At 41.4% G+C, this 18,798-nt stretch overlaps 1 protein-coding gene across 4 annotated transcripts in view; it reads left to right on the top strand.

Annotated features, from left to right (window-relative positions):
- The window catches only part of GLMN (glomulin, FKBP associated protein), a 39,781-nt gene that overhangs the window by 1,814 nt on the left and 19,169 nt on the right, over positions 1-18,798 (top strand). For 2 of the 4 annotated variants that reach the window (XM_088444898.1, XM_088444899.1), the window contains 6 exons: positions 186-237; positions 1,964-2,037; positions 4,346-4,471; positions 14,800-14,919; positions 16,028-16,133; positions 17,640-17,886. In XM_088444898.1, coding sequence (XP_088301024.1) covers positions 216-237; positions 1,964-2,037; positions 4,346-4,471; positions 14,800-14,919; positions 16,028-16,133; positions 17,640-17,886 — 695 coding nt within the window. In that variant the 5' untranslated portion in view covers positions 186-215. Of the gene's footprint in view, positions 1-185; positions 238-1,003; positions 1,023-1,963; positions 2,038-4,345; positions 4,472-14,799; positions 14,920-16,027; positions 16,134-17,639; positions 17,887-18,798 lie in introns of those variants that run through there. The other 2 variants (XM_088444900.1, XM_088444901.1) reach the window with 2 other exon arrangements.

Here is an 18,798-nt window from a genome sequence, read left to right as displayed (position 1 = left end):
GCTGGAACATGTAGTTCCACGACAGCTGGGCCTTACTACAGAAACATTCATGCACAATACCAGTATAGGTAGTACGAAGCACCTGTCCTGTTTTATGCTATGAAAACAAAGATCTTGCAAAAATGTCTGATTTTGTTCTTTTCCACAGACTAAATCTGTTAAATGTTGTCTTTTGTTTTCTCTAGACAGAAATTATTATGCTGTATATGTGATCTATGCAGAAGGGTACCCGTACTGGTGAGAAATGCTATTTCTTATAGTGATTTATATAGCAAGCCCAGAATCCACAATATTACTAATCTAAAAATCTTTAGAAACTCTCAATTTCTCTTAAAGGGACACTAGGTATAAATGTATAGTTATGTTTAAACCCAGCTCTTTTCAATAATCACTTTTTTACTTACTAGCTACTTTCCCTCACAAGAGCCCCGGGGTCTACCTCATGCAGTAGTGTTCCTCTGAGTTCTGTAGTTCATCTCAAAACATTGGACAAAAAAAGGACTGTGCAATGCTGCGGATGGAGGGGTGTTTGCAGGAGGACCAATTAGGACATTATGATTGGTTTTCCTACTCCCATCCTTCCAATGCAGCTATTTCAAAGTAGTGAGTATAAAAAATAGCTGCTTCTATATTACAGAAACTAAGGGGTCTAGTTACTAAGCAGTGTTAGGAGACAGAGTGAAAAGTGATAAGGTGCCAGCCAATCAGCTCCCAACTGTCATTTTTCAACACAGCCTGTGAGATGTCAGTTGGGAGCTGATTGGCTGGCACCTTATCACTTTTCACTCTGTCTCCTTACACTGTTTAGTAAATAGACCCCTAAGGATGCTTGGGAAAGATGTGTGCTCAGGGTTCCGGAAAGGGGTTGGTGAATAAAATGTTATGATTAGATGGTAATCCTTTTTTTTTATTGTTATTTATTTTGGTTGGTTACAAACAAGTAGAAAAAGTGAACCATTTTACAGCAGGGTCACATACAACAAGTTCAACAACAAAGAGCATGACTTTCAACCATGTACAAGGTGAATCCCTACATTTTCTCCTAGTGGGGAAGAGGGGGGAGTAGATGTCAGGAGTTGTGGGGTGGGGGGTGTTTCCATAGGGGAAGATAAATATTTAGCATTCCCACTAGACTGCGGGCAGGGCAGGGCAGGGCGCTAGGGGAGCCGGCAGAGAACCTCTGCAATAGGGTGTGCCCTGCACTTACGGACATGCTGGGCTTCCCCCAAGCTCTCTCTTCACATGGATAGATGCCGTGCTCATGCTCTAGTCTACATTTTGTTGTCTAAAAAAACATTTGTAAGTGGTGGTTCTACAGTTGTCTATAGGTAAGAGAGCATGATATTCTCCTTCTCAAATCTAGATATATTACCAAGATGTACAAGACTCTTGTACAGAGGCAACAAAAACAATGTATGTGCATTAATTCCAAGCGATGGGCAATGTATCAAACCTTCTATAGAGTGTAAGTTGCCCCAATCAGCTTCCAGGTAGCACTTATTAAGTACATTCTATAACATGATAGGTAGAAGCTGATTGGTTGCGATGGGCAACGTCTCCACTTTTTGGCAGGCTTGATATATTTCTTCTAAAGTGATAAAATCTGAACTTGTCATTTTATTTTTGTAATTGTATTCTTTTATAACTTACATGGTGGGTGAAATCATAGGATATACTGAATAAAAAAGAAAAAGGGAAACATCTTGTGAGTCCAGGCACATTTCTTGTATATGAGCTGATTTCTCTGCTGTGTCCCAAATGTCTCACAGTGTGAAGGAAAACCATTGGCTGTAGAATATGGTATATGCCGCCTGCCAGATAGAAAGTGTAATGTGTTTGTAATATGTTTTTATAGAATAGAAAATAATCGCCCCTTGTGCTCAGCGTTATCAGTGGTACTGTGTATATTTTTGTCAGTTGTTACTCTGAACCATCTCCCTTTATTTGTCTGGCTATTAAACAGATCACCGTGGTGACTTGGTACCTCTTCTGAGTACTATGGCAGCTGCTGATCTTCAAGTCTTAATTCAAAAATTTGTAAGTTGCACTAATCTCTTCTGAATTGTTTACTGTTCCCATATAGTTTATCTCAAGTTAACCTGTCTACCTTCTGGCTCTCTTAATTCTTTATTTACCATAAAAAATGAACCGGGTTCTCCAGGGAGTAGGCAGATAATATAGAGCACACTGATGATAAAAATGACAAAATGACTGTTAGAAAAATGACAGTTGGGAGCTGATTGGCTGGAGAACCATTTATCATAAAAAGTTATATTTATCACTAGATTTGAGTGATACACTCGTTGATAAATAAGGGCTCTCAGCTGCTATTCTCCAGGCCAGGTTCCTCCACTCCACTGAGCTCTCCTCCTATGCGGGGTTAAGGAGCCAACCGGGGAGGTAGATAAGCTTCCTAGTGAGCAGGGATACTACCCTTTTTGTGCGCTTAATATATGAGTACATAGCACTCCAGGCACTATATAATGAACAGATATAAAACTAATGTATAGCTGGAGCCAGGCTTTCTTTTCTCTATTGGTATTATATACAATGTGTGACCTAAAGCAGGTAGGTGGTAATACAATCCTACTAATATTATGGAAAGCAAAAAGAAATGGAAAATAAATTTTAATATTAATATATTATATGTTTAATAACCCCTCACAATTGGCTGCATATACAATCAACTGTAATGTATGTAAATAGATGAATAATGTAAGACAATTGTAAATTGGCAGAGACTTCTCATTATAAATCTGTTGCAGACTGAACTACAAACTTTGTTTAGAGACAAAAGAGTGCAGACAGTGTAGTAATTAGAAATACCCTCTATAATACACGCATACATATATATACTGTACATACATACATACATGCATTCTCATTGTACACTGGCTGTAAATCATACTTGCCTATACCCCCGGTACTGCCGGGAGCCTCCCGACACCCCGCAAGAGTAGTCAGGTCCCCCCGAAATGGCCCCCGCTCCCCCAGCGACTTCCCACGAAAGTGGGCAGTCCGGGGGTGCGATGACTTGTCACCGTAGCCCCACCCCCAGTAATATCGGCATTATAATGCGGGGGCGTGTCACTGCTCCGCCTACTTAAACTGCCCCCACCCTCCCTGCTGCATTGACCTGGCAGCCCCTCCCAGACCAAAATGCTAGCTCACAAGCAGGTCCCACTTCCTTTACTTATACCGTCATCTCCTCGCCATTGCCGTCAAACGGCAACAAGCCTCTGGGTTCAGGCGGCGCTGCTTTGGTGGCTATTACTGCATGTGCAGCAGTGGTTATATAGATTGTTGTTTTTTTGTTCTGTAAGTGTTTTGCACTTTTGTTTGCACTGCTTCTGTTTATATCCTGTGTCTGGCGCTGCGGACCCCTTGTGGGTCATGCACATAAAGGATAATAATCTATATATATATCTATATTTTATTTTAATATTATATGATTTTGATGGTGCACTTTTCCAACCTTTAGAAATTTAGTGTTAGAAACAAAATATGCATACATCTTATATTCTACTATAAACCTATTCCATAATAATATAGGTCCTGATTCAGAGAAGGATGGTATTGCACAGCCAGAAGGAAGTGCTAGGAATAGACCCTTCCTGCATGTATCTATGATCCGAGTGCAGCATCCTTAGCCACTGTCTCGAATCACCATCACTACGATCGTCGCCATGGTTGCTCCTTCGGGTAGGCTGTGTAAGCTGAAGCTTACCTCAGCCTGGACGGTTCCTGGCAGCTTACGAGGCCAAGAAATCTGCGTCCATCAACGCAGATGCTGGCCTATTTTACGGTACCCCAAACTTTGTGGGGTGCAATGAAAACTTATCATAATGCTGGCACCTCGCGCCTATTACCGCTAATCGAAATGCCCTTTTGGACTGGAGTTCAATAGGTTTGAATTTATTTACATTTATTTCAAATATCACCTTTATTTATGTATACCCTTTATTTTTTAAACATTTTAAAAATACTTAAAGTACATTTGATGTATAATATATGTTATTAATGAATATGTAAAACTTTTTTTTTTAGTTTAGTTACCAAGGTGAAATACTACCCATATCTGTATACTGTACCCCTGGGAGTACGCCTCTCAGAGTTTGAGAAACTATGATAAATAAAGTTTGCAATGTTTGAACAATGCGATTAGTATGCTGTTTTCTTTGTCTTTTTAATTTTAAGTGTTTTTTTTTGCAATGTTTGAATGTATATTATTTAACCTATTTACCATATATGCAATCAGATTTACAATTAGTCCTTTGGTTATATAATGTGAATATATCTACTGTCAATGTTTTTGCTGATTTTAAGCTCATCATATTTTATTTAGCAAAAGCTTTCAGAAGATGATTTTAAAGAAGAAGACACCAATGTTTTCTTAGTGACTTGTCAGCAGTGCTTGGAAGAGGAAGAACAGGCAGTCTTGCTGGACATAATCCAGGATGAGAAAAACCAGGTCAGACGTAATAGGATTATGGAAATCCCAACATATTGCTACCCAGGGCTATTCCTGACCTTAATGCTGCCCAGTGTTGCCGCTGTAACCTTGTCACACTATTTAAAGAAAATGACAAAGTGCATCTCCTCTCCTCCAGTCACCAGGGTTACTCCTTCAGCTGACGAGGGTATGACGCATGGTGTAAACGTATGAGTAGAGCCATGTGCATGCCTCCAGTATCTGAGAGCGTCCAGTGACAGTAGAAGATACAACTGATAAAGTTCTATTGAGAATCTGAAGCTGCTCCTGGCAGAATGTCACTTGGTCCCAGTATCCTGCTGTCACAGTGCTGTCTTTCTCATGTCATCTTTGTGAAGAGGTGGAAGCGGTGACTGGAGGATGAGGCCCAGACTCGCCTCACTTCTCAGTGCGGCCCCCTTTCTGTTCAGTAATCCCCCCATTGCAAACCTGTGTTTATAAAATCCAAATGTACTACACATGGCCATAAGGTTTTGTTTAAAAATAAATAAATAAAATCCCGGTGGTCAAAATGCAGACGCCAGCATCCTGACACGGTTAGGATACCGACACCTGTAGGTAGATATCCTAACCCTTCTCCTACCCCTAACACTAACCCTCCCTCCCCAGTGCCTAAACCTAAGCTCCCTAATGCCTAAATCTAACCTCCCATACCCTAAACCTAACCCTGCCCCCTGCTGCCTAACCCTCCCCCTAGTGCCTAACCCTAACCCCGCTACTTACCTTCGGGATGTCTGCACCGGGATGCTGACCGGTGTCAGGCAACACTGGCATCCCCTTTGCTGGGATTGTGACCAGATCCCATGAATATATCTGCTGTATGATATTAAATAAAATGGCTTCTCTTTGAGAATTTAATATCATGTAGCAGATATCAAATCTAATTGATATTGTTATACGTATAACTCTATATCAGCGCGGTCTAAATCCCTTTTCTTCCCTTTAGCTCAGTGGTTCTCAAACTCAGCCCGCAGGACCCCCACACAGGTCCCGTTTACCCAGCAGGTTCACAGGTGTATCTATTACTCACTGACACATTTTAAATATTCACAGGTGGAGCTAATTATTTCACTTGTGAATCTGTGAGGTGACCTGGAAAACATGCACTGTTTGGGGTCCTGAGGACCGAGTTTGAGAACCTGTGCTTTAGCTAATTGAAATATCTGCTGGACAAGCAACCAGATTTTTTAGACTTGCAGAAGATTTGAGTCTAATATATTATATTAATCTCTTCATATAGCGCCAGGAATATGGATACTCTATTGTCTATGTTGTTTTGTGGCTAATGGTATTGTCAATAGAATATACACTATATGGACAAAGGTATTTGGGCGCCTGACCATTACACCAAGACGGACTGTAATGACATTTTATTCAAATACATATAATTTAATATGGAGTTGGTCCCCCTTTTTAAGCTATAAAAGTTTCAACTCTTCTTAGAAGGCTTTCCACAAGATTTTTAAGTGTTTCTGTGGAAATTTGTGCCCATTCATTCTGCAGAGCATTTATGAGGTCAGGCACTGATGTTGGATGGGAAGGCCTGGCTCGCATTCTCTGTTCCAGTTTATCCCAAAGGTGCTCGATGGGGTTGAGGTCACGGCTCTGTGTGGGCCAGTCAAGTTCTTCCACACCAAACTCATCAAACCATGTTTTTATAGTCCTTGCTTTGTGCACTGGGGCACAGTCATGTTGGAATAGAAAAGGGCATTTCCCAAACTGTTGCCACAAAGTTGGAAGCATAGCATTGTCCAAAATGTCTTGGAAGCTGAAGCATTAAGTTTGCCCTTCACTGGAGATAAGGGGCCTAGCCCAACCCCTGAAAAACAGCCCCATACCATTATCCATCCTCTACCAAACTTCATAGTTGGCACAATGCAGTCAAACATCCGCCAAACTCTGACTCGCCCATCTGATTGCCAAACAGAGAAGCATGATTCGTCACTCCACAGAACACGTTTCTACTGTCCAGTGTCGGTGTGCTTTGCACCTCTCTATCTGAAGCATGGCATTGCACTTGGTGATGTGAGGCTTGCATGCAGCTGCTTGGCCATGGAAACCCATTCCATTAAGCTCTCACCTCAGTTTTTGTGCTTATATTAATGCTTGTGGAAGATTGGAACTCTTCAATGGAATCAGCAGAGCGTTGGCGACTTTTATGCACCATGTGCCTTAGTCGTTGACCCCACTCTGTGATTTTCCGTGATATTCCGCTTCGAGTTGCTGTTGTTCCTAAATGCTTCCACTTTCTAATAATATCACTTACAGTTGACCGTGGAATATCCAGCAGGGATGAAATTTCACGAACCATCTTATTGCCTAGGTGGCATCCTATGACAGTACCACGCCTGAAGTCACTGAGCTCTTCAGAACGACCTATTTTGTGTCACAAATGTTTGCAGATGGAGACTGCGTGGCTAGGTGCTTGACTTATTTTTTTTTTATCTCTTTATTAAAAGGTAGATAACAGGTTAATTCAAAAATTAAAAAAAGATATACAGCCATAAAAATGAAACAAAGCAATTATAGAATCAAACTACCTTATTTTCTTGGTTTTGATATTGAAAAAATTAAATATAAAAAAAAGAAAACAATAACATCTAAAAAATACAATTAAGAGTATAAAATAAGAGAAAACGGATATAACGTGGGTGGACGGGACACCAGGCAGCAGAGTCCAACAAAAATAAAAAAAGTAAATATAGAAAATAAATAAGAGTTCCAAAAATTCAAAATGAAGGTCAAACTAGACCTGGAAGTGACCTATTAAAGTAAGAATACCACGGGTTCCATACTTCATGAAATCTTGGTATTTTGTCATGGAGGAGAGCAGGGATATATTCCATGGAAGCAGTGTACCAGATTCTATTGAGTAATGCAGGCATGGGGGGTGAATATGTTTTTTTTCCAGTTAATAGTAATCAAAATTTTAGCAGCATTGAATACATGACCACATAGTCTGTTGTAGGGTTTAGAAGTGTCAGGAAATGGTGTACATAGCAAGACATGTAATGGATCTTTAATAGGTTAAATTGAAGATATTGTCTAGAAGCGATAAAACTTCATCCCAGTACTTTGAAATCAGTGGACAGTCCCACCATATGTGGAAGTAGGAGCCTTTATGTCCACACTGACGCCAACAAAGAGCTGATGTCAATGAGTAGATGGAATGAAGTTTTTCAAGAACCATATACCATCTGGTATAAAGTTTGTAAACCGTTTCTTTAAGGTTGGTGTTAATAGATGTCTTAGAGACCAACTGACGAGTATCTGACCACTCCTCATCATCTAGATTCCTACCCAGGTCAGTCTCCCATGCTAGTTCAAATGGTTCCTTGAATCAGTGGGAGACCCAGATAATAGAGAATATAGAATGGAAATAGCACCTTTACAACCAGGGTTGTAAGTACAGAGTTGCTCAAAGGAGCTGAGTTCCCTGAGGGATCGTGACTTACTGAGGGAATTGATAAAACTATAGGTGCTTGATTTTATATCAAAGGGTCTGATTGAAACACCTCAATTTAATAATTAACAGGTGTGGCTTTTGTCCATATAGTGTAGCAATACATTGTATTGTTGTCACTTGAGTATGGGCTTTGTTCTGTGGTCTGCGAATGAGTGCACTGTATTATATAACGGGCTCTGTATTGTACTGAGGCTATTTTACTATGATTACCAAAAGGGCTTTGCATTTGTTGCAATCACAAGATTGTGGGTTCTGCACAGTTTTGGTAAATTGTGTATGCTGCTCAGATCATTTGCTGTATAGTGTGCCATGGAATCCAGGAGCCAGGCAGTAAAACCTAGGAGCCAGGAAAGATATGCTCCAGTTGATATTAATAGAAATATCTTAAGGTAGATGCCAGCGGATATATATTAGGCATATATGTTATGTGGCTCCTTCCCTACAGCATGTGATAAACGTTACTTGTACAGTGCATTAAATATGCTCTTTGTCACCATATCACTTATGTCACCAATATTTGCAGCTTCACTCAGTCATGTCAGCTGTGGTGCATTAAAGAGCATATAAAGCTCATTTTGACAATCTATGGCAAGAGCAGTGTATTACTGAGCTGAATAATATACATCAAGTACCGAATGTGTTTATTCTTAACTAAATATGTCCACTATGCTCTCATTCACTCTGGTTTTAGCTTCATGGTTCTTGTTTGAAAATGTAAATTTTGGGGCTTAGTTGTAGTCGGCTATTATATGGCACTGATTTTAAATCGGAATTCCCATGGTGATGCACCTGCTAAGTATTAGCCTTTTTAAAAAAAAAAAAAGGTGGCAACTAAGCTACACAATACATTGTTCAGTTCTCTTTTTTTACAATTTAAAAATATTATCACTGTGCTAGATATACACTTGTAATTCATACCTCACAACCGTCCTGATTTCAACGGCACAGTCCCTATCTGAGGGCTCTGGCCTGCTGTCATGGTCAGGTCTGTATTGTCCCGATCGCTGGACAGTTGCGGCTTGATTCTGAGGGCCGTATTCAATTTGAGGCGAAAACCCATAATTTTTCTCCTGTTTTAATTATCCCTGTATTCAATTTCAAAGACTTTTCGCCGGTGCAAAAAGTCTTTGTAAAAAAATGGGGATAAGTTTTCTCCACACAATAGGTGGCGAAAAAAAGTGCAGAATTGGGGTTTAGGGGTGCAGGCTTAAAAAAATAGCCTGCACCCCTGGGAATGGCCCCTAAAATTAATGTGGCAAAAAAAAGTAAAAAAAAAAATAAAATAAAAAATCGGGACACTACAAAAAATGTATTTGAATTCTGCGGTTAAAACAAAATCCTAAAGTAGCGAAATAGATTCCAGAGGGGTTCCAAAGTATGCGGCAGGTGTTTTCTTCATTGCAGGTAGTAGTGGCAGGTAAATTTTTGACGAATTTAAGGGACTTCAAAATATGCTTTCATGTAACCCAAATTTGATGGGCATAGTTATTTTCCCCCCCAAAAAATGCTAAATGCTATTCTTCATCATCTTCTTCAAAGCCGCATTTATGCACCTGCCGCGGCTATTTAAAAACCCGACTTCCCTTCAGCAACGGGGGTACCCATAGTGATTCCCCATGTCAGGACATGTTTAGGGGGGTCCAAGGATGATTTCCCGAAAATTGCCAGGTTTTTTCGCCACTTCCAGTTTCGCCTGGTCATTTATCCCTACAGAAACCTCCGATGTGGAGCGAAAAGTCCAGCACAGACTTTTCGCTTCCAAATTGAATACCCCCTGAGTGGGAAGTAAAGAAAAAAAGAGCAAGTAACTGCACTGGGACAAACCATGTTACAAATAAATCTTTTTTTGCATGCAGGGTAAATATTGACTGCTTATGCATGTAGCCTCTAATTCTATCTGCACATTTGCGGTGCAACATGGTTTTACCAAGGCGCACAGTTTCTTACTTTACTCCCATCTCCGAATCAGGCTCTTGGGAGAGGTATATTTGAATGGGTGCTGTGGTGTGCCAGCAGTTAAATATTTACAGGAGCAGGACTGGTACTAAAGAAGGGAGAATGGGAAGGCTGGTGTGAACAGCATTTGGCACGCCATGCCCCCTCAGTGATGTGAAGTCGCCCTCTCTATATTATGGCTGTACTCCCTGTCCCGGGAGGCAGACCTCCGATGTTGGGAGGTATGCGTAATGTTTACAGTTGTTTCCAAACCATATGTAGCAAATGTATTATTGAAGATCCATTATGTGTAAATCATTTCAATGGTTGTTAAACAATTACAACAGCAGAATATTTGTGTTTGGGGTTTTTTGAGTAAGAGAACAGGTGCATCTTAAGGTGTCTACACACTTACTGATCTGCACACGATCCAACATCGTGTATGATTTCCCTTGAAACTCCTCCCCGGCAGCTCTGCAGACGATTTAATCCATCTTCAAACGATCCATCGTGCATCCGGGACTTTTTTCCCACTGCATTGTGTCCCAGATTGCCAGATCTGCCTTACAGCACGGCAGATCTGACGATGCGATGTGTGACTAGTGGGGACGCGCATCGTGATGGTGAGTGGGGACTCCCGATTTGGGCATTTTTTACACGATCTGTCGTTCCGATGCGTCGGAATCGGCAAGATCGTGTAAAAAATTGGTAAGTGTGTAGGCACCTTTACAGACCACTAATGATCAAGCTTTTTGTAGGGAAAAGTGTATGTCTGAGAGCAGAATAAAATCTAATTCTGCCTCAGAGCCACCAAACTACCATTAGTGGAACATGAACCGATATCTAGGTCATATTTAAAAAGCTACAGCCACAGAGATTTATCCAACAAATAATTCCAAATATGAATTTTTCTCTTTTATTTCCATCATTATTGAAAGAGCTTCTTGGTAATCCTGTGGCTCAGACATATGTGCATATCTGTTATTTAGCTTCTCTCTTGGCGAATCCGATTAAAGCCGGCCATACACTGTGGGCCAGATTTACTAAGTTCTAAAAAGTGATAAGTTGGAGAGTGATAAACCACCAGCCAATCAGCTGCTAACTGTCATTTTTCAAACACAGCCTGTGGCATGACAGTTGGGAGCTGAGTGGCTGGCAGTTTATCACTCTCCACTATATCACTTTTCAGAGTTTAGTACATCACTGTGCGATAGCACCGTGTGAGGCAATGGGATCAGACGTCCGACATATCGGGCGTTCCCCACACCCAGTGCGATCGGGTAGCCGACCACTGATATGCCGGCTCCCTCCTGCCTCAGCTGCATAGCACTGTATGGGATCGCACATCGCATCCCCTGACCGACCGGTTTTGCAGTACGATCAGGAGATGCGATGTACGACCCCACGGGAGCGCGCCTTGTATGTCATCAGGCCCATACATGGTGCGATGCTGCAGCCAAATCGCACCAATTAGTCGGATCGGCTGCATAATCGCACCGTGTATGGGCCGCTTAAGTGTGTATATCTACCAGCCTCACTAATGTGAAGTACATGAGATGATAACAAAACACTCCCAGCTTATTTAGACAGATCTTTGTGTATCTGATATTCACAACAATTCCAACAATATCTGGTCAGTGCTCACAGAACAGGTAACACAGGCTAAATGAGCATCATGTTGACTGTCATCTTCATCACTTAAATCTTGCCCCCCAGTATACACCTTCATAAATGTGGTGTAACTAAAAGTCCCTTGGACAAAGTAGAGGCCATGTCCCCCTCACATGTCGCCCCACTAACACCTATCATGCATTGTATGTTTTATGCCGTGTTCTATGTGCACCGGTCACTCTCTCCAACAACTGCCTGTGGTCTGTGTCCATGCGTTCTCCATTGTGTCTATTATGTCACTCTCATGGCTGATCTGAGGGCCTCATTCAGACCCGCTCGCAAGAAGGTCGATGTTGAGGCTCTGCGCATGCGCAGCGGCTGCACTGCATGTGCGCAAGCCCTGGAGCGAGAGAGAAATTCTCTCGCTCCGGGGCTCACTACAAAAGAGGCGCCACCAGATGATGCAGCACCGTACAGAGATTATTTGTTATTCACATCAGTCACTGCCTCATTGGAGCTTACAGTCTCAATTCCCCAACACATAAGCATAGATACACTAGGATCCATTTAATTGAACTTCTATTAACAAAGAAATGTATGTAAATATTAGCATACTAGAATAACATACCCAGCATATGATTGGTCACCTCAGTCTCTGCCCCCTCTATCGCCGACCCTGCCCCTCTCTCTGCTGGCAGCCACGCTGTCGTGGATCTGACCCCACCCTCCTCTATACTTCCATTGGCAGCCAGCCCCCGTCTCCTTTGCTGTTAGGGAGTGGGGCAAGGCTTCCAGTGCATAGACAGTACATGGGCTATATTTATTCATTCATTTGTGTGTGTGTGTGTGTGTATATATATATATATATATATATCATTTTTTTGGGTTGGGATCAGGGGAATCGAGATCGCCAACATGTTGGATTTCCCCTGCGTCGCCAGAAGGGGGATTTAGGGCAATCCATTGCAGATGTATGGGCATCATTACCCTAAGTAAATGTAAGATGCTTTTTTATTTATTTGTTGATACCAGTTTAATGTGCATCTGTTTGTATATAACGGGTCCTGGGTAGATTTCCAGAGGACTAGGGCCCTCATTCAGAGCCGCTCGTTAGCGGCAGTACGCTCGTTCCGAGCGATGTTTGCACATCTGCGCATGCGTACGGTTTTTAGTACGCATGCGCGAACCAGTCAGTGCGGCCGAAAATCGTTTGTACGCTATATAGCGAGTGCCTGCTATTTTGAGTGACAGAAGGAGGCGTATGTGGGTGGTAACAGGGGAAGGTGCTTGAAAATGGGGAGTGGAGATCCGAACGCAGGCGTGCTTAAAGGTCAAAACGGGCGTTTTATGGGTGTGTATATTTAAAACAGCAGCGTCATTGACCACGTCACTGGGTTATTTTAGAGCCAGAACTGCTCGCAAATTTGTGGTAGCAAACACCAACCACAAGAATAGCGAGCAGTTCATACGCTGGTCGATGTACTCGATTAATCTAATAAATAGCGGACATGACGTATGGTGCGAGCGGCCAGGGGGCGTTTTTAACAAATAAACGAGCGTATGTTTTGCTCTTTCGTTCAGACTTAGAGGTGTGAACAGACTGCAATGTGCGTACGGATCATTTGAATAGCCACCCCTTGTTTTTAAACGAACTACCGCAAATAGCGAACGGCTCTGAATGAGGGCCAAGGTTCTAAACCTCTCATACCTGTATCCCAATTAGTGTTTCAGTCTTTTAAATATAACTCAAAAAAACATTTAGTTAATTAATAAGCATATATAAAACTAATTACTAGGGCAGTGGTTGCCAAACTGTGGGTGCTGTTACCAGCGTGCTGCCGCGGGCGTTGGCCTAAAGAAGCAAGTTGGCGTATATTGTTATCTTTTTGCACATGTGGGAGAGGGGTTGGCAGAGTAGAGCAAAGCGTCGTATGGGGCGGGTTGCAATGAGCGGGGGAGATCCGTCACTGTAAAGCAACAGGCAGTGAATCCTGAGGCTACCTGTTGCTGAATGGGGTCCTACACTGCAGTGCATTGTAGGCGATCAGACAGGAAGTGTCTGACCACTGTACTAGGGGTAGTTTTAAAACCTTAAATGCTTAAGGAGTAGCTTGGCATAGTTACTCAAATTAAGGGAATACTTAATACACTTTAGAGGGTACCTGGTCAACATTTGCCATCACACAGGAACACATGTAAAAAAATATAGAACTGGTGTTAGTGGGGGTGGGTAAAAGTCTTTATTATTACCTGCACAGGGAAATGTATGATAAACGCCACTTCTTCCAGGGAAGAACATGATGGGCTATATGTAATAGCCTCCGAACTTCTGATGCTGCGGGGATTTATGCTAGTCTCCCCGTATCTTTATAGTGACAATCCTTTTAATGGCTAAACCAAGCTAGGGAGACATTCCCATAAATCCCCGCAGCGTCAGAATTTCGGAGGTTATTACATTTCGAAAACACAAAACATAATTGCTTATGCTGGGCTGGGCATACACAGCCAGATAAAATGCCTGTCAGACCGACAGACATTTTATCTGGCCGGCTGCCAGCCGCAGATGTCGCCGGCATACACTGTGAGAGAAATCTCAGTGTATAGCCCGACATCCGCGCTCCGCCCCCGGGGGAGGAGACATTTCCCTGTTCCTTCCGTAGGAAGGAACACAAGAAATGTCTGTCTGTCGGCCGTGCTGGACATACACTGCCCGATGCGGCCGGCAGTTTACCGGGTAAATATCGCATCGGACGGGCATGCTGGACAATCCTGCATGACCGTCCGAGCAATATTTAACCCTCGGTCGCCCGCACACACGCTACAATTATCGGGGCGATCCACCGATATCAGGCGGATCACCCCGATAATTGTAGCGTGTATGGCCAGCATTAGCCTGATAGCAGTCTGACAATATACATATTTTAAAATATACAGTGCATGTTTTTTATTTATTTTAATTCTGCATAATTGTTTATATTTTGAATGTTCTAATTAGTGAAACTAATCCATATCTCACAGATTGCTTTTAACTTGAACTTTACAAAAGTTAAAAAACTAAAACAAAATTGCCTTTTTTTAAAAAAAGTTTCTTATTAAGGACTGCAGTGTTTGAGAAAATTAGATTTTGGCAACATTTTAAAGTACAATGTTTTTATGGCAAAATATAATACAGACTTATTGATGATCTAAATATTTTGTCATAACAGTTGTGTTTGCAGTGCGGAATGAACATATTTATTGAATAATGATAGAATGATAATAACAAGTTGATACTTCTGCCCATCTCTTGCTGCAGATCCTCATCAGAAATGTGGGATGGAATCTTATTGGACCAGTAACAAAATGCGTACAAAATTGTGCACCCGGCAGTGAGCAGGAGAAAACCTGCTTAGAAATAATTAACGGCTTGGTACAGGTGACTGATATGTGTTGTTATTGTTTAAGTCCTGTGGTATTAAAACGTTTTAGAAAATGTACCATATTTTTTTATATTTTTCAAAACATTATTTTTTCGCATATTTGTGAATGATACCCTAAAATAACACGGCATCTATTACCAACAGGCAGTACGGCTTCAGCTGTACTGGTGGATATTTCCACTCTACACTCTCATCTTGAAAATTCTCTATGTCTTCCAAAGACATGACAGCTGCAGCCATGTGTATACATCTGCTCTCCTGGGTCAAATATTGCATTTGGAGTGGTTGGATGTATACAAGGAGCAGCATATTACTGAGTGTATTAAGCACTTTCAGGGAAAGGTAGGGGCAGGAAGATATTCTTTACAAGAAACAACAAAAATATCTCACTAAACACTCAGAATGAAATCAGCAATAAGATTTGAAAAACTACACGTCACGGCTTCTCTGATACTGGAGGTCCCTAAGTGTTAATAAGAATATAGCAAAAACTATGCGTTAATAGGTGATACATAGGTGTAATTAAAATCCTATTAACAAATGGTTTTTGCTTTATTCTTATTAACACTATAGTCTTTCACTGGTGTGCTTCCATGGAGTGGCTGGCCTTTGCCGTTTTTTGGGGGTTCTGCACCCCAGACTTTGACCAAGTATTAGGGACCTCCAGTATCAGAGAAGCTGTGACGTGGCTTGGAATCTTAGCCATATTTTTGCAAATATATGCAACTGTAGTTTTTCAAATCTTTTTGCTGATTTCATTCTGAGTGCTGGGGGAATACTTTTTGCTGTTTCTTGTATAGAATAACCCCTCACTTACATGCACCTGAGTGATATCACTGAAGTGATTGAGCAGCTACCAACATATAAGGAAGATATTCTAGCAGGTGCAGCTTTGCTTGTAGAGTGTGGAAGCAGAATGTTAAGGTTAAAAGAATGGATGATGGGTTGAATTTATTTCCAATGCCCCTTATGCTCTCAAATCGCTGCGAGTCATCAGAAAGTTTTAGAGAATTAGTGATCGTCTTGCTGGTTGTATCATTATTAATAATGCACAATTTAATGTAATTTGCAACCTTTAAAGCACTTATGTTTCTTACCATACAGCTTTGTAACCCTAAGGAGATTGTGTTGGGTATACTTGAGCAGATTGACGAAGTTGTGGATCACTTATCTCAAGTTATCTTGTTTCTACTTCAGCCTCTGCAAACAGGTACTGTATAAGCTACATGTGGTCCCAGTGATCATATAAAAACTGTATAATTGTACAATTTTAATGTATTTGTTTTTATTTACACATCTGTTGTATTTAAATTACTGGCAGGATCAGTCAGACTCATCCTTAGCAAATCTAACAGTGTAGAGCAGCTTGTCCATGTGCACCTGCCTCCTGGACATCACAGCACAATGACCCCTGATTTTCAGAACACAGGAATTCTAAAGGTGCGTACATACTAGACAATGTGCTCACAATACGATATAGTGAGCGATTTCCCTTGAACTCACCCCGGTACTCCAGGACACGATGTACATCAAAAGCTGCACGCAGTGACACAAGATCTATTGTGCACGATCTAATGATTTGCCGATCTTTAGATCGTACGCGATAGCAGAGAACGCAGATGCTTGCACGGATCAGGGAGATCCGTGATACATGCATCGGTTTGTAAAACAAACAAACACCCTGAACATACATACCCTAAAAAGTAAAACTTTATTAAAACACACATGCACACACACTATCTCACATACTCATCTATGTATCCCTGAAGCCCATCATGTCCACTTGTCCAGTAGAACATCCATAGGGTACCTGTAAAAAAATCCATACCCGCCTGCTCCTATGTGTGGATCATGTCCTCTTCTGTCCATGTAGGCATCCACAGGCTTGGCAAAACAAAAAGACGGAAATACCCGGACCAGCGTACTAAGTACCGTCCTCTAAGGAAAGTACTACCCGAATGACTGCCCAGTCGTGTGATTTCACTATGGAAATCCCGGTGGCTGAGAGAGGCGAGCCTTCTGCCTCTCAGCCAATGAGCAGTTCCCACCATTGACTTCAATGGTGAGAATCGCAAGGTTACTTAAGGTTACCTTTGCAGTTCTCACCATTGACTTCAATGGTGAGAATCGCAAGGTTACTTAAGGTTACCTTTGCAGTTCTCACCATTGACTTCAATGGGGGGGGTTGTTTTATTTTTTCACTTTGTATTCATTTTTTTTCTTTTTTTTTTTAACACCGATGCATAGACTAATCTCACTGATCCGTCCATGCATCTGTGCTTACATTTTTTTAAACACCAATCCATGCAAGTGACGTCGGCATCATTCAGTCATACACACTGAATGATATGCCACCGGATCGTGTTTGAGATTGCCAGGTTTTGCTTGCTGTAGGCAAGATCTGAAGATGCGATGTACGAGCCGCGGATACGTGCATCGGCATCGTGAGTGAACACTCACGATTTGGACATATTTTACACGATTTGTCATTCCGATGCGTCGAAATTGGGAAAATCGTGCAGAATATCATCTAGTGTGTACGCACCGTAAACCCTGTCCCAGGAAGGGAAATAAGATACATCATATAGCATAGTGTGAAAACCACTGGATTTTGTTATTCAGTCTCACTTTCTGGTCCCAGACTAGTTGTGGAATAGGATTGTAATGTAAAAATAGTGTTAATTTACCCAAGGTAATGCCTATTCTTCTATTCTAGTCCTCCTGAAACTTGGAAACAAGAAATCCTACTCCGTGGGTCTGTCTCTGTCCACACTCCATTCTCGGATCTCTAGTCTGCCGGTGCCATATACAGCAGAGCAGATGCTGGAGGACAAGCATTCCCTGTGTCGGTGCTGTCTGGCTTTGGTACAGTTTGCTCAGCCTTTCATTCATACTGTCTCACAAACCACAGACCTCTCCAAGGAACCAGATATTCAGGAGATGCGGAAAGAACTGTTGACATTGTAAGTACAGATATAGGAGTAGATGTATCAAACTTTTGATAGAGATAAAGTGGAGAGAGACAAAGTACCAACCAATCAGCTTCTGTCATTTTTTACAGGCTGTGTTTGAAAAATTACAGAAGCTGATTGTTGGTACTTTATCTCTCTCCAATGTTTGATATATCTCCCCCTTAGTATTTAACATTAATTGTGTCAAACTATAAACAAGGTGAAAATAAATGGGTGTAGGCTAAAATAGAGAGCTCTTGCCTAGAAAGGGAGGGCTGACAACACAGTTGGTTTTGTAAAGATTCCTAGGGGTATATTTACTAAAGTAAAAGTTTTTAGAAGTGGTAATGTTGCCCATAGCAACCAGTCAGATTCTACTTATTATTTATCTAGCACCTTCTAGAAGATAATAGCTAGAATTTAATTATTTGCTATGGGCAACAACTCCACTTCTAAAAACTCTTACTTTAATAAATATATTTCATAGATTTAATAAATTAGATGACCTAAATTGTGTCATAACATAGAACATACAAATAGATGTAATATTGATTTCCCTTTCCATGTCTTCCATGTGTTAAGTATGGGAATGGTTCCACTATGCGCACTGGTGAATTCCTGGTTATCTTAATGTCCAGCTTCTTTACGTGGTGTAATGACATCTGTGCAGGGTTCTGCAGTTCTATGTAGGGGTGATCATACAGTAATCTGGAATTAATGCATGAAGAGGACAAGGACAGTCTGCAAAAGTAGAACTATGAGGTTGTAGAATCTGGATGGTACAAATGTTCAAGTATATACATTTGGTTCCTATAAGGAAAAGAATTCCATCCCTTGCTGTAGCGTAACGACATACAGGTACTGAATTGTTAGTAATGTTTTTTTTTCTGTAAAGCAACAACATAGAACGTAGCAGCTGTTTTA

Source organism: Taudactylus pleione, unplaced genomic scaffold (assembly GCF_031769625.1).
Source record: "Taudactylus pleione unplaced genomic scaffold, aTauple2 ptg000373l, whole genome shotgun sequence".
Taxonomy (NCBI): domain Eukaryota; kingdom Metazoa; phylum Chordata; class Amphibia; order Anura; family Myobatrachidae; genus Taudactylus; species Taudactylus pleione.
This window is presented reverse-complemented; position numbering and strand designations above follow the sequence as displayed.